The sequence below is a fragment of the Lactuca sativa genome, chromosome 2 (assembly GCF_002870075.4).
Source record: "Lactuca sativa cultivar Salinas chromosome 2, Lsat_Salinas_v11, whole genome shotgun sequence".
NCBI classification, from domain to species: Eukaryota; Viridiplantae; Streptophyta; class Magnoliopsida; order Asterales; family Asteraceae; genus Lactuca; species Lactuca sativa.
In genome coordinates this window covers 228,649,372-228,664,065 of record NC_056624.2, presented here as the reverse complement: position 1 = coordinate 228,664,065, position 14,694 = coordinate 228,649,372, and the positions used below count along the sequence as shown (strand labels likewise).

The 14,694-nt window shown below is 37.3% G+C and overlaps 2 protein-coding genes across 2 annotated transcripts; one reads left to right on the top strand and one right to left on the bottom strand.

Moving 5' to 3' along the window:
* The first annotated feature begins 413 nt into the window (after positions 1–413).
* LOC111903239 (protein HOTHEAD) lies at positions 414–3,307 on the top strand. The gene is made up of 5 exons (XM_023899013.3): positions 414–672; positions 772–1,413; positions 1,886–2,274; positions 2,409–2,944; positions 3,045–3,307. Exons 1-5 carry the CDS (start codon positions 564–566, stop codon positions 3,094–3,096), a joined length of 1,728 nt encoding a protein of 575 aa, XP_023754781.1. The 5' UTR covers positions 414–563; the 3' UTR covers positions 3,097–3,307.
* A 3,308-nt stretch (positions 3,308–6,615) lies between these two features.
* On the bottom strand, positions 6,616–7,926 carry LOC128132496 (uncharacterized). Its single transcript, XM_052769097.1, has one exon. It carries the CDS (start codon positions 7,924–7,926, stop codon positions 6,616–6,618), a length of 1,311 nt encoding a protein of 436 aa, XP_052625057.1.
* Positions 7,927–14,694: the final 6,768 nt, after the last annotated feature.

Sequence of the window (14,694 nt, the reverse complement as noted above, 5' to 3'; positions counted from 1 at the left end):
ATTGTATTGAATATTGAAAGACATCATTCATCAAACCAACCATCCGTAAACCGTACATCATTAATGTTTAGTAACTTGGCAGATTTTTATCTATGCTTAACATTTTACCGACATATATATACATATATAGTTAACAAAATATAATAGGAAATGTCACTATCTTTTTATAAGCAAAACCTTAAAATGCAACTTTTGTGCATTATGATAGATTTTTATTTAAAAATATCTTCTACCAAATGCAAAACCTTAACACGGAATAATAATTATGATCAATAAATTTTCCATTTCTGGTAATCATAATAGATTCTTTCAAAGGAAATTGTTATCGTCTAGAAAAAGATGTCATAACTCATAAGAAAAAAAAAATCTATAATATGAATATTTTATTGTATAATTATTTGTGACTCAAAATCTATAACAAAATATGGTGTGTCGTCATTGCAATTAAGGCAGTGTTTGCAAACGCATAAACGCTGGTAGTTCATCCACTTCAAATAGTCAATCCTTTCTCACCAATCCTTCTCTTTTAATATCATCACCTCCATTTCATTCACAAATCCACCATGGATCGGAGCAGCCGCAGACGGCAGTCCACCGCCGTTTCTCATGCATCTCCGTTTATCTTTGCAATCGTCGTCTTCTTTCTTGCTTCTTCTTCCACTTCCGAAAAAGGTTTGTAACTGATCATGAAGCTTATTGAATAGAATTCATTCAGTACGTTATTAACTCAGCATATCGTCATTAATTAATTACTCTTTAATTTCTTCACAGCTCCATACCCCACATTTGCAAAAGACGCAACGAAAGCTCCGGCGGAGTCTTCCTACGATTACATTGTAGTCGGCGGTGGAACTTCCGGTTGCGCATTGGCAGCCACACTTTCACAAGGCGCAAAAGTTTTAGTCCTTGAAAGAGGCGACTTACCATACGGCATCCCATCCGTGAACACCATAAACGGGTTTATCACCACCCTCGCTGACCTCACTCCGACCTCCGCCTCACAAACCTTTGTGTCCACCGACGGTGTTATCAGCCAGAGGGCTCGCGTCCTCGGCGGTGGGTCTGCCCTGAACGCCGGGTTCTTCACCAGGGCGAGTCCTGATTATGTTAACAAAGCTGGGTTCGATCCGAAACGGGTGAAGGAATCGTATGAGTGGGTGGAGAAGAAGGTGGCGTTTGAGCCGAAGGTGTTGGCATGGCAGGCGGCGGTGAGAGATGGGTTGCTGGAGGTCGGAGTGTTGCCGGATAATGGATTTACTTATGAACACATTTATGGAACTAAAGTTGGTGGTAGCATTTTTGATGTGAATGGCAATCGACACACAGCTGCCGATTTGTTAGAGTATGCTAATCCAACCAACATTACTGTCTTCTTGAATGCAACTGTGCACCGAGTACTATTCAAAACCGATGGTAAACAGCATAATATTTTTTTCTACGTACAATCGTCACTAGCCATATAAAGTATTAAATTAATTATATATGCATACTTTTTAGACTATGTTACGTATCAAATTGCCCTACGGCATATAGCACATTGTTGTAGAAACATACTAGGATCCTAGAGTTGTAGCTGTGGACCCCAAGTATTGTTAGGGTTTGTTTGATAGTTGTTGATTAATCCAGTCTTATTAAGACTCTGGCCATGAATATGACAGTGTGAGACACTTCTAAATGTGATATCATACGGTGTGAAACAGATCAGATCAGACCATTTTCTTTTCGGACCTAATAAAAAACATATCAAACAACCCTAAAAGTTGCGGTTACAATATATATATATATATATATATATATATATATATATATATATATATATATATATATATATATATATATATATATATATATATATAGATTGATGTTTTTATATTTTATGAAACAGAAAGGAGAGCACGGGGTGTTTTATACAAAGATATGGAAGGGAAAGAGCACATGGCGATTTTAAACGAAGGGTCATTGATGAATGAAGTGATATTATCAGCTGGAACACTTGGGAGCCCACAGTTGTTGATGTTAAGTGGTATTGGGCCTGCTAAACATTTAATGGGCCATGGGATCAAAGTGTTATTGGACCAGCCCATGGTTGGACAGGGCTTATCTGACAATCCAATGAATCTAGTACTCATTCCTTCGCCCCGACCCGTAGAGATTTCACTCATTGAGATCGTGGGTATTACCCGATTCGGAAGCTTTATTGAAACCGCAAGTACTCATATTAACTTGCCATTGCTCAATAAATTCAGTTCCCACTTTGGACATTTTGCTAACCAGGTTTGTATTATCTTTTTTATATAACCACCTAAATTATTTTAGGTAATAATTAAATCGTTATATATATATTTTTTCTAATTTGTTTAAACAAAATCGTTTTCTTAATATTTATGTTATGATTGTAATATTTTCAGACAACAAAACTTGAGAGGCTAAGATCTATAATTGGACATCATCTGAACATAGATCCATCAGGATTTGATGCTGGACTCATCCTTGAAAAGGTAATGGGCCCACTTTCTTCAGGTGTTCTAGAGCTTGAGACAATAAATCCCAATGATAATCCTAAAGTCACATTTAACTACTTTAAAGACCCTCGAGACCTCCAACGATGTGTTCAAGGGATGGAAACGATTGTAAAGGTGTTGGAATCGAAAGCATTGTCATCATTCAGAGAACCATTAGTATCAGTTCAAGATTTGCTTGCTTTGGTTGTGGCTCTACCTTTGAATTTGAGACCTCGACATGTGAATACCGCATTCGATCTTCAACAGTATTGTATTGACACTGTGATGAGTATTTGGCATTACCATGGAGGATGTCAAGTTGATAGAGTTGTTGATCGCAACTATAAAGTCGTTGGTGTTGGTGGACTTCGTGTGATTGATAGTTCAACACTTTTGAATTCTCCTGGAACAAATCCTCAAGCTACTATGATGATGATTGGAAGGTTAATACTTAATACATATATATGCATTATTAGTTTAATAGAAATATATTCAAATACTAGAAATTACTAAGATTTTTTTTTTTTTTTTTTAACAATTCAGGTATATGGGGCAGAAAATGCTTGAAGAACGATTGACACTTCGAATGAAGTAGGAAATATGACAGGGAAATTATACTCTTAAAAAAAATGTTGGAAGTTGTGTTTTATATTTCATATAGAGGTACTTGATGATATATGTTTTGTATTTTATTAAGACCTTTTTAGTAAGTTTTTATTTAGTATCGGTGGACGATATTGTAAGTTGGTTTTTTTGCATTGAAATTTTCCTTCGAGAGAGATAATGGAATTATTAATTAAAAATGATTTTCTTTTCAACGAAAGTAAATTTAATTAGGAAAACATAGTAAGAAGCTAAAGTAATAATAATTAATACTCACCATATTTTAAGGGAATGATGGGTTGGCTACTCAAACTAACCAATCTAAACTTTCTCAATAAAATACCCATTTGTACCCACCATATATCATCTATAACATTATGTAAGGAGGCCACTAAGACACCGGTAGAAGATATAAGTCCCACCTTCACGATATCACTAGAATATGTAATAACCACTCTTTGAAGAAGGAAATCTAAATTTGTTATTTCATTTGCATCACCACTCGAACGTAAAGATCAAAGCCAACTACAATGCCAACGCTAATTATTTACAATTAAATAATCTATTGAGTAAATTGTTAGGATCGCTACTAATCCAACCATGCTAACATAGAAGAACAACAAATTTTCATTTTTTAAAATTAATTGGTGATAGAAGGGATTACCCACTTCCTTATATGCTAACATCTAGTTTCTTATTTTACCAATGTGGGATTGGGGGACCAACTTCAAAGTTCATCAAGCACCTCAATGCAAGGTATGATAAACAAAATCTATCTATCTATCTTCTCTAGACCCCTAGAAAAATGATGACATATCTTAAAAAGATGGTGAGAATCTAACTAAGTAAGGCTCGGACGAGACTCGGGAGTACTAAGGGGTACTACCCCCAAAACCAAGATGCGAGTCTTCAATGTCTTCAAAATACCATATAGGGCTAATCTTTGCTCACACACATCGGTTTGACCAACCACATCCCTCCGCACCTAGACCCAATCAAGCTACCTGCATCTGACCCCCATACAAGCGGTCTCAAAATAGTCTGTGAGGCTCAAAACTTGTCCCATTTATCAAATACAAGGAATTCCATATCAAGACCCGGGACCAATCTATGATTCAATACTTATGACTCGGCGTTATGATATCTGTAGGGATGAGAAGACAAGAGAGAACAAAAATGCATGAACTTAAACTAGAATGTGTCTAAAAAGTATGAAAATTAGAAATGAAAGAAACAAAATATGCAATATTTTTGCATTTTTTATGCAATTTTTATGAATGACCTAAATGACTTACTCTAAGGCTAAGGGGAGTGGTAACACTCTTAACACCTTGCCATGTCAGCTTTTTGAATGCCACCTCACTTTTATCCATTTAACATATTATCTTAACATTTGGTAAGGAGTGGTGACACACTTAACACTCTATTTTTTTTATTTTATTTTATTTTTCTAATTTAATTTAATTACTTTATTTTAATAAACAAACATTTTTTTAATATTACACAAACACTTTTTTGATTTCTTTTAACGAGACAGTTCATATTAAATAAAAATGATTATAATAATTTAAAGCACAATTTAATCTATGTTATTGTTGATTACAGAACTCAAACATATAAGCAAAATGCCAAAGAAAATATAAAACATTGCAGTTGTTAACTTGTATTAATGTGGATTGACTTCTATATTTCCAAGGTAAACATCCATTTCAATGGTATTATATTTAATGTACTTAGCCATGGACATCCAGTGCTCTTGTCACCTATGTTGATGCATGCTAATATAACCTGCACCATTGTCACTGAATCAACGATCATATCAGCTTCTTGAAGAAGATCAAAAACAATTAAAACCTTTAATTAAAACCTCTTTATATCTGTTAGATTGACTATACCCACAAATCATGGAGTTCCAAGAAACCAAGTCTTTATATCTGAATCAACGGTCAGGTTATTTTCTATCAATCCTCGGTCGGGCATTTCATCAAACAAATGGAGTGCAAAAACAGGACTATCGCTCTGCGCAAAGCATCAGATCACAATGTTCCAGATAGACAAAGTGGGTCTTTCAATTTGGTCAAATACGAAAAGGATTCTCTGCATCTGTAACTGGTGTAGGATGGGTACTCCCTTCATTCTGATAATATTCATCAACGGAAGTTTAACATTCCCAATATTTGATTTGATGCAACACAGGCAACTAGAAACGGATTGATGGTTTTGGAGAACACCAAATTGAACTAATTTCAATAGTTCAATGAACCTAATTATTTGAATGGTAACTAATAGGAACCTTCAAATTTCAATAGTTCAATGAAGTAGTTGATTACCTGAAGAAGCACCGAAGCAAATTGCAATGAATCGAGATGAAACAGATAAGAGATTTTCAGATCGGGATAACAACGAGACTGAGACTGTGATAAAGGAAAGAGATCGAGTTATTGGAGGTCTGAACAATCGTTTCTCACTCTTAATATTTGATTTGATGCAACACAAGCAACTGGAAACCGATCGATGGTTTTGGAGAATATCAAGCGCAAACCCAGATCAAAACCCGATTTCCACTCCGTCTTCTTCCAACCAATCACAACGAGTTGCTATTTCTCTCTCTTCTCGCCAAAACTTCAACGAGTGGCCGGTAGCGACCTCCTTAGCGAGTGGAAAGGGGTGGTGTTTCAATTTTGCTAACGAGCGTAGCGAGGCCGGTGGCGACCTCCACTCCGCTGAGCCTAAATGCAACAATATACAACCTAAATGCAATAAAAAATAAAGTTTAAGAATACCTCACCCCAAGCTTAAAATTAAGCATTGTCCTCAATGCTTAGGATGAGAGTAAGGAAGGATCATACCGGGATCAAGGTGGAGAGGCCTGCGAGGACGGTATGGAAGCAACACATGGGTCGTACAATGATGTATGGGTGGAGTTCTTGGCCGCCTAAATACACATGGATGAAAGTTTGGCCGCGCAAAGGAAGCATATGAAATGGCTCGGAATTTTCTTATGAAGTGTCATATTTGTGCGGGTACCCTTGCAAACTTTGCGCGAGTGGGGGGCGGCCACGCACATACATCAGAATACATCCCATGTGGGGGTAATTTGAGCTCGGATTTTGTGCGGGTAGGGCTGGGTCGCGCAACGCTAGCGCGGGCACCCTCGCAAGTTGCAAATTTTTGACAATTTTCAAACTTCACCAAAATCATTGCTAGACTTCAATATGCTTATTTTTAGACCAATTTCAAGCTTAGAAACACCCAAAACTTCAAGCGGAGATTATTTATTTACAATGCATTTATTTAACGTCTTTGCCAAGACATAGCCCCGCTTCCGTCAATCTTCGTAAATCATAGTTTCTAATGTTACGTTGTCGAATTCTCCCGTGTCAAAGCCTTCATAAAATGGTTTCAAATAGTGCCCATTCACTTTGAAGATTTGGTTCATTTCCAAACTCTTGATTTCAACCACACCATGATCAAAAACTTTTATAACAATGAAAGGTTCGTGCCATCAAGATCACAATTTTTCTGGGAATATCTTTAAGCGTGAATGATAAAGAACTTCTTGACCCGGAATAAAGTATTTTTGGGTTATGTGCTTGTCATGAAATGCCTTTTTCTTCTCTTTGCACCTTTTAAACCTTGTAATTATCTTTTTCTTGACCACTTCCATCATTGGAGGATTTAATCTTCTTTGAGCCTCTTTCATAGGCTTGCAATAATCTCCCATAAGAATTTTGTGTGTGCATACATTAGGGCTTATCCCGTTTATTGGCTCAATCACATCAACCCGGTACAATGGAGAAATGTTGATAAGGTACCTCATTGCTTCAAAGATGTTGAAGTGAATGATCTCTCCATCAAACTCCATAGTAATTTTTCCTTTATGGACATCAATGATCGTGTGAGCGGTATTCATGAAAGGTCTTCCAAGGAGGATCATAGATGATTTGGAAGGAGTCTTCTCTTCAAGATCAATGACATAAAAATTTGTGGGAAATACTAGTTGATTAACTTGTACTAACACATCCTCCAACACTCCTCTTGGAGACACACTTGACTTGTCCGCTAATTGAATGATTACTCCGGTTTCTTCCAAAGGTCCAACATTGAGAGATTGAAAAAACGAATATGGCATCACATTGATCGAGGCTCCAAGATCTAACATGGCACTTTCGACATGCAAATCACTAATGGTACAAGGGATAGAAAATATTCCCGGATCCTTGCATTTGGGAGGTAACTTCTTTTGGATAACCGCAGACACATTTGCATTGACTTGAATCTTTTCATTTGCCTTGAATTTTCTCTTCTTGGTGCACAAATCCTTAAGAAATTTGTCATAGCGTGGAATTTGCTTTATGACATCCAATAGTGAGATGTTGATTTGAACTTTGCGGAAAGTCTCAAGAAATTCTTTTTCTTCCTCTTGTTTCTTTGAAGAAGCCAACCGGGATGGAAAAGGTGGTGGTATGACCAATGGCTTTATTGTCTTGTTGGAAGATTCAGGTTGACCAATGTTTGGAACAACCGGTTCCTTTGGAGGTACTACTTTTGAAGGTTCAACAATGATGACTTCATCTTCTTTTTCTCTTGAAACTCTTTTAGGGTTGCTTTCTCCAAGTGTTTTCCCACTTCTCAAAGTTATTGCACTCACATTGGGGTTCTTCTCGGTTTGAGATGGAAGTTTGCCCCTTTGTTCCATCTTGCTGAGAGCGGTGGCCAAGTCTCCAATTTGTGCTTGAATGTTGGAGAAGTTGTTCTTGGTCTCTTGTTGAAATTGGCTTTGGCTTTGAGCAAGAGAAGTAACGAGTTCTTGAAGGCTCATTTGATGGTTGCCACTTTATTGGCCTTGTTGTGGAGGTTGTTGGTAATTTGGAGGGTTATAAGAAGTTTGTGGATATGGAGGTTTTTGAGAGGGGTATTGTAGATGTTGAGGTCTCATCAAAATGTTTGGTGGATTTTGCTTTGGTGGGTATGGGTTGTTTGGGTTATTCCTCCAATTTGGGTTGAAATTGTTTTGAAATCCCATGGGTCTTGGTTGACCTTGATATCCTCCCATTGCATTCACATCTTCCGGTTCATTAATAAGCGAGGGACATTTATCCGTATAATGCCCCGTCATTGCATAAATGTCGCATACCATCAATTGTTGACCACTTCCCACCACCATTTGACTTAGCACATTAGTCAAATCCAAGAGCTTTGATTCCAAGTGTTGAGTGTTGCTACCTTCACCAACCACTTGTGGAGAACTTCTCTTCATTTCATTTCGAGTCCCAAAGTTCCTTTGATTTTGAGTAATGGTGCCAAAAAGTGATCAGATTTCGTGAGGTGTCTTGTTGAAGATGTCACCACCACTTGAAGCATCAATCATCCTTCGATCTTTTTCATTCATACCCTCATAAAATTGTTGAAGAAGTAGTTGTTCGGGAATGTTGTGTTGAGGACAACTTGTACAAAAGTTGTTGAATCGCTCCCAAAAATCATGAAAAGTCTCACTCTCCCCTTGATGAATCCCCAAAATGTCACTTCTTTGGCTTGATATCCGGGATGTGGGATAAAACTTGCTATTGAAGGCCTTGAGTAACTCTTAGCATGTGTGAATAGATCCTGATGGTAAGTTGAATAACCACTCTCTAGCTTTATCTTCCAAGGTGGGCGGGAAGGCAGTTAGCTTGAAATCATCCAATGTCACATTTTTGGGCAACATGCTAACACATATCATATGAAATGACTTCAAATGCTTTTGAGGATCTTCTCTATCTAATCCATGGAACTTGGTAAGTTGATGTATGAAACTTGACTTCAATTCAATTCCTTGGCGGTTTGCGGGATAAACAATAGCAAGAGGTGTATGAGTAACATCCATCTCCATCATTTGTCTAAGTTCAACTCTTGAGGGGGACTGGGTTGAAAGGAGTGATTGGGATATTGTTGCATGTAATTGGGTGGTTGTTGGTAAGGTGGATATGGGTATTATTGGGGATTGTATATTGGTGGTGGATAAGGTTGGTAGTTAGGGTATTGGTTGTAGGGAGGTTGTTGTTGTGGGTACATTGGGTTTTGATACATTGGAGGGTGTGGGTAATTGGGTTGATTTGGGTAATGTACTTGTTGTGGAACTTGAAAAGCATTGGGTTGAGGTTGGTTGTTTTGGTGGAATTGTTGGTTGTGTGGTTGTGGGGGTTGATAATCGGGTTGGTTTTGAGGAGGGGCTTGATTCCAAGGTGGCATATCAATGAGAGGTTCTTGTTGTTGTTGTCTTGGTTGTTGGGTGGTGTATTGGCATCTTGATTGTTTGGGTTTGGGTTGGGATTATGAGGTGGATTGTGATTCATGGCTATGTAGTTTTCAAACGGAATGTCTTTGAAGGATTGACCAACAATTGGAGAACTCGGTTCAGTGTCGGTATCACTTGAAGTATGAACTTGATCTTTTATGTTGATTAGTGGAGAAGAGGAAGAAGCTTGAACGAGTTGTTGTTGCTTTGCTTGTTTGGCTAACTTTTTCAATCTTTTTGCTTCTTTTTCAATTTCCGGATTGTAGAGTAGTTCAATTAAAAGACTTGAATAACTAAAAACTTGCAATTAAGCAAGATGGTGAGATGCTCAAATATTGGAGAGAGTTGGTTAACTAAGGCAATTCAACACAATGAACATTTGTGTGTTTATCATTAGGATTCAACATGAAGCTTATCATTCATCCCAAATTTGTTATAGCAATCATGAAGCATGATATGTCAAGATTCCTCTTAGGTAGTACGGGGGTTGGTGAAGCCCACAACACACCTTTTTAATCAAGACCAAGGGTTTAATTGAAGCAATTGAACCCAAGAAGTTAATTAGCCTTAAGAAAGAAGGAATCCCCAATTCCTAGAGGATGTCAATGCTTACACATCCATAAAGGAACTATGATTCATAAACTAGAGATGATTTTTACCATCATAAAGCCCTTGTTCTAAGTTAATTCAATGATTCAATGCAAAACCAAAGAAATAAACTAACAATAGCTCATTCAAGTGCCAAGCTCATGATCAAAGCATTAAACAAGCATAAGAAATATGATCTAGAACCATAAACATAAGATAATTGATAATCTAACATGAATCCTTCAAAAACCCACAAACATTCAAAGGTATTAACCAAAGTTAACCAATATAGAGAAATTAGCCACTCATGGCAACAAAGTAACAATCACCAAAGTCTAATTGCATAAAGAAAATATCAATATCTTGGAAAGATGAAAAGAAATGAGTCTTGAGCTTCAAAATCGCCTCCTCTAGGTCTCCAATGGTGAAAAATCGAGAATGTAGCTTATGGATCTGATCCCCCAAGCTTATGGAACTGGGTAGTTGCGCGGGTACCTGCGCGACGGAAATTCCACCCGCGCAAGTATTGTTGTAATGCTATTGGCCCTTCATTCCACCACTCCACCCTTCCACTATCAAAGATTCCTTTGGTCCCCTCCATATCCATGTGATTTAAACCAACCAATTATCATTTAGCTACAAAAATGGATGCTCCAAGCCCAAAAATAGAAGTTTAATCTTCATAAGCCCAAAATATCCAAGCCTTTAACTCTTAAGGCCTAAATCTTCTTTTATGGATCCGCCAAGCCCAACAATGCCTCAAGAGCCCACTCTCCAATCAATCCGCAACCGTAACGAGCACTGAAAACCTGCAAAATACCTTATGCAAAATAAAAGGCACCCGGTACGATCCATAATAAAGAAAATAAAGAATGTACAATGCATTAATAATTAAAAAGAGCTAAAAATCTAAAATAAACTAGTAGAAATAAGGAAATAAAATAAGCTATCATCAATCATGAAACATGATATGCCAAGATTCCTCATAGGTAGTATGGAGGTTGCGGAAGCCCACAACACACCTTCTTAATCAAAATCAAGGATCCAACTGAAGCAATTGAACCCAAGAAGTTGATTAGCCTTAAGAATGAAGGAATCCCCAATTCCTAGAGGATGTTAATGCTTACACATCCATAAAGGAGTCATGATTCATAAGCTAGAGATGATTTCCACCATCATAAAGCCCTTGTTCTAATTAAATTCATTGATTCAATGCTAAACCAAAGAAATAAACCAACAATTGCTCATTCAAGTACCAAGCTCATGATCAAAGTATTAAACAAGCATAAGAAATATGAACTAGAATCATAAACATAAGATAAATGACAATTAAGCATGAATGTAACGCCCTGTTCTAAAATATTCGTTTATGGAATTTCAGAGGCCAAGGCCAGGGGCGTTTTAGTCCTTTATTAATTTGGAGTTATTATTCGAGAAGTTTCCGGGTCGGGTTATGTTGTTAGAAGCGTAGGATTTCTCGCCACCTTTCTGTGGATATAAAGTTTATCAGAAACGGATCTAGAACGAAGGAGTTATGACACTTTGAAGATTTGGCGAGAATGGCCCTTATAGAGAAAAGTTTGCATGGAAGGCCCTCCATTCATGTTTGGAGCACGCGTGGGTACGCCCAGCGTAATGAGGCAGCTTGGTCGCGGATGTCCAAGGCGTACGCCCAACGTACCAGGAGGTACGCCCAGCGTATGCTAAAAGTTATGAAACCCTAATTTCGAATTAAGCAATATATAAAGGACATTATGGTTTCAACTCTAGCCCCCATATGAGACTCCCCAACCTCAGAAGAAACCCTAGAACGTCCCTACCTCCATTTTATGAGATCTTGACCTTGGAGAACCTATGCTGGTGGATTAAAGCTTGGAAGCAAGGAGAAGAAGGTTGGCAAAGAGGAACCTTTGAGGCTAGAGCTTGTAGATCTGGGATAAGTGCTTCATTTCGGACCTTTGCAAGGTAAAAGTCTTGAGCTTGATGATTAACCTCTTAGATCTCCTTAGTGCAAGTTTTTGGACCTTTTGGTCCCAAGATTGGGACTTTATGACTTAAGCTCATTTCTAAGACCAAGGTTGCCTCCCTTAGAGTCATATGAGTCCCAGAAGCAGTAAAGTTTCGACCTTTGTGGTCCTATTAAGTCCATGCATGAGATCTAGTCCCCTTTATGGAAGTAGAAGAGTGTTTTGAGAGTTTGGGTTGGTTTGGGTCATATAAAGTCACCAAGTCAATGACTTTATGGCTTAATGCATGGAATAATACCTAGATCTAAGTTTATGGCTCTTGAGTCGGAGTATTAAGCACTTAAATGAAAAGTGTCTTAACAGAATGAGTATGCCGAGCGTAATTGCAGGTACGCCCCGCGTACTCTCTAGCAGGCCAGTACGCTAAGCGTATATTAGAGTACGCCCCGCGTAGCACAGTCGGTTGGGCTTATTGCATTTTGGGCCTCAGTGTGGGCTGAGTTGAGACTTAGGGTCCTTGGGCCTTATTGGGCCATCAGAATTCAGTTGTTAAGGACCAAGGATTATCATTGGGCTTGAGTAAGGTCCAATAAAGGGCTTGGGGGCCAAAGGAGCAAATTGGGCCATTAGTGGGCCTTTAGCGGGGCCATGGATGGATTTGGAAGGAATTGAGGGTTTGGGCTATATTGTAACCCATGCCATAGCAGGGGTAAAATGGTCATTTTACCCATCAAGAGATTCCCCTTTTGATTTAGTGTTTGACTTGTCATGATAGTCGGAGAGCAGCCGGGACAGTAGTCGGGGATCTTTTGTTGGATTAGTGTCTAAGTCCATAACTATTTTGGTATGTACTTGACCCGATGGTGCATGGTCCTTTTGGGTTGCCTTCACCAAAGCAACTTGAATGGAGAAATAAATAAAGAGAGAGAAGTTATTATGATTTATTAATATTTTATAAGAATAATATATTAAAGGAGAAATCATATTTGTTTAATTAATATTGGTCAATAATTAATTAAGAATTAATTTTGTGATCAAGTGTAATTAATTAAACTAGAGGGGTTGAATTGTAATTATGTGATAGTCACAAAATAAGGTAAGAATTATCTTATTTATGTGGTGAACGAATTTGAGGTGTTAATCACTTAGAATTTGACTAGGATAAGGATTTCTAGGACTTATCTTATGGTTGCTTGGTGGATAAGCAACTAGATAAGGATAAGGACTAAAACCCTAATCTTTACACCTATATAAACCCCCTAAGGCATAGGAATTCGTCTAACCCTTCCCAAGAGGTCCTAAGGACGAATTCTAACCTCCCTCCTCTCTCTTTATACCTTCTCCACTTGCTTATGGTGTTTGTAAGCCATTAGAGGAGTGACACTTGTGACTCTCAGCTTTCCAAGGTCAATTCAAGGAGGAATTGGATTGTTATTGCTATATAACAATCAAGGTATGTTCTTAAACCTAATTATATGTTAATATTGATTCCATATGCTAGAATTAGGGTTTATAGTCTTGGATTCAAAGTATGTACAATAGAGAAACCTAGATCCAAGCATTAGGGTTTGTATGAGCACATAGGATGTCTTATGACCAAAACCCATCAGTGGTATCAGAGCCTTGATTGGTTTCTATTGTATTGATGCTTGTTGTAACTGAAAAATTCGATTTTTTGCATTCTGGAGGCTGGACCCGCCGAGTCCATGGCTGAACTCGCCGAGTCCAAGGTGACTCGACGAGTCCAAGTCTGACTCGACGAGTCAACTCGTCAGAAGGAGGGTACTTCGGGATTTCTTGCTGTTTTTGCTTATGGATAGTTACCTTATCATGTTAGATCAATATTAATCCGATTATATGATATATTTGACTATAATTTTGATCTAATTGAAGATATTTATCAATTAATAAGATAATTGTTTCCTTATAAGATAATTGATTAATTATTTTGAGTAAATTGATAAATTATTTTGCAAGAAATCATCAAATATGGATAATTATGTGATTAAATGTTAATTTGAATTATTTGTTATTTGATCCTTGTTGTTATGAAAAGTTTCATATTTTGCCCTTTAGGTTTTATAGTTTAAATTTGAACCCAAAAGTTTTGTTGTTTTGAAATTCAAATAGTTGAAACCCTAATGTTTTGAAAAAGGTTTCAAAACTTGCCCTCAAGTTTTGGAATTTAAAAGTTGATTAAAAGTTTAATTAGGAATGTTAAATTCTAAAACTCTAGTGTAGTTTTGAAAAAAATTCAAATCACACCCTTATGGTTTTATTAATTAATTAAGGTGTATAATTAAAAGAAGTTTAATAAATCCATAAAATTTAAGGTCTACAATTTAATTGAATTAAAAGTATAATTGTTAAATTAGACCACCTAGTATTTTGAAAGTATAAAATACACCCTATACTATATATAACATTAAAAGTCTAACATTATATATATGTATGAGTAAAAGTCAGTCTTACCATTAGTAGGCCTCATTCACGAAGCTGGTCTATAAGGGGTGTTTAAGGAAATTGCCTATAAAATGGCGATTGAATGGGTATCCACTCTTACCCACCGCACTCTTGACTAGTGGAGGGTCGTTAGCCGAACGGGTAGGATGGGACAAAACCTTCCATTATAAGTATAATGAATTATTAAAGTAACTAAATGTTTTCATAAAATTCCCAATCTTAGTTACTTAGGCAAAAGTGAATTGATGCAATTCCATGAAATTACACTATGTGCCCTTGCGAAGACGTTAGTGGA

What these genes read in the sequence shown, in the direction of transcription:
- LOC111903239 (XM_023899013.3), top strand. Translation starts at nt 564, where the DNA reads ATGGATCGGAGCAGCCGCAGACGGCAGTCCACCGCCGTTTCTCATGCA. An exon ending in TTCTTCCACTTCCGAAAAAG is followed by an intron (nt 673 to 771) that starts GTTTGTAACTGA and finishes ATTTCTTCACAG; the next exon opens with CTCCATACCCCACATTTGCA. An exon ending in AGTACTATTCAAAACCGATG is followed by an intron (nt 1,414 to 1,885) that starts GTAAACAGCATA and finishes TTTATGAAACAG; the next exon opens with AAAGGAGAGCACGGGGTGTT.
- LOC128132496 (XM_052769097.1), bottom strand. Translation starts at nt 7,926, where the DNA reads ATGAGCCTTCAAGAACTCGTTACTTCTCTTGCTCAAAGCCAAAGCCAA.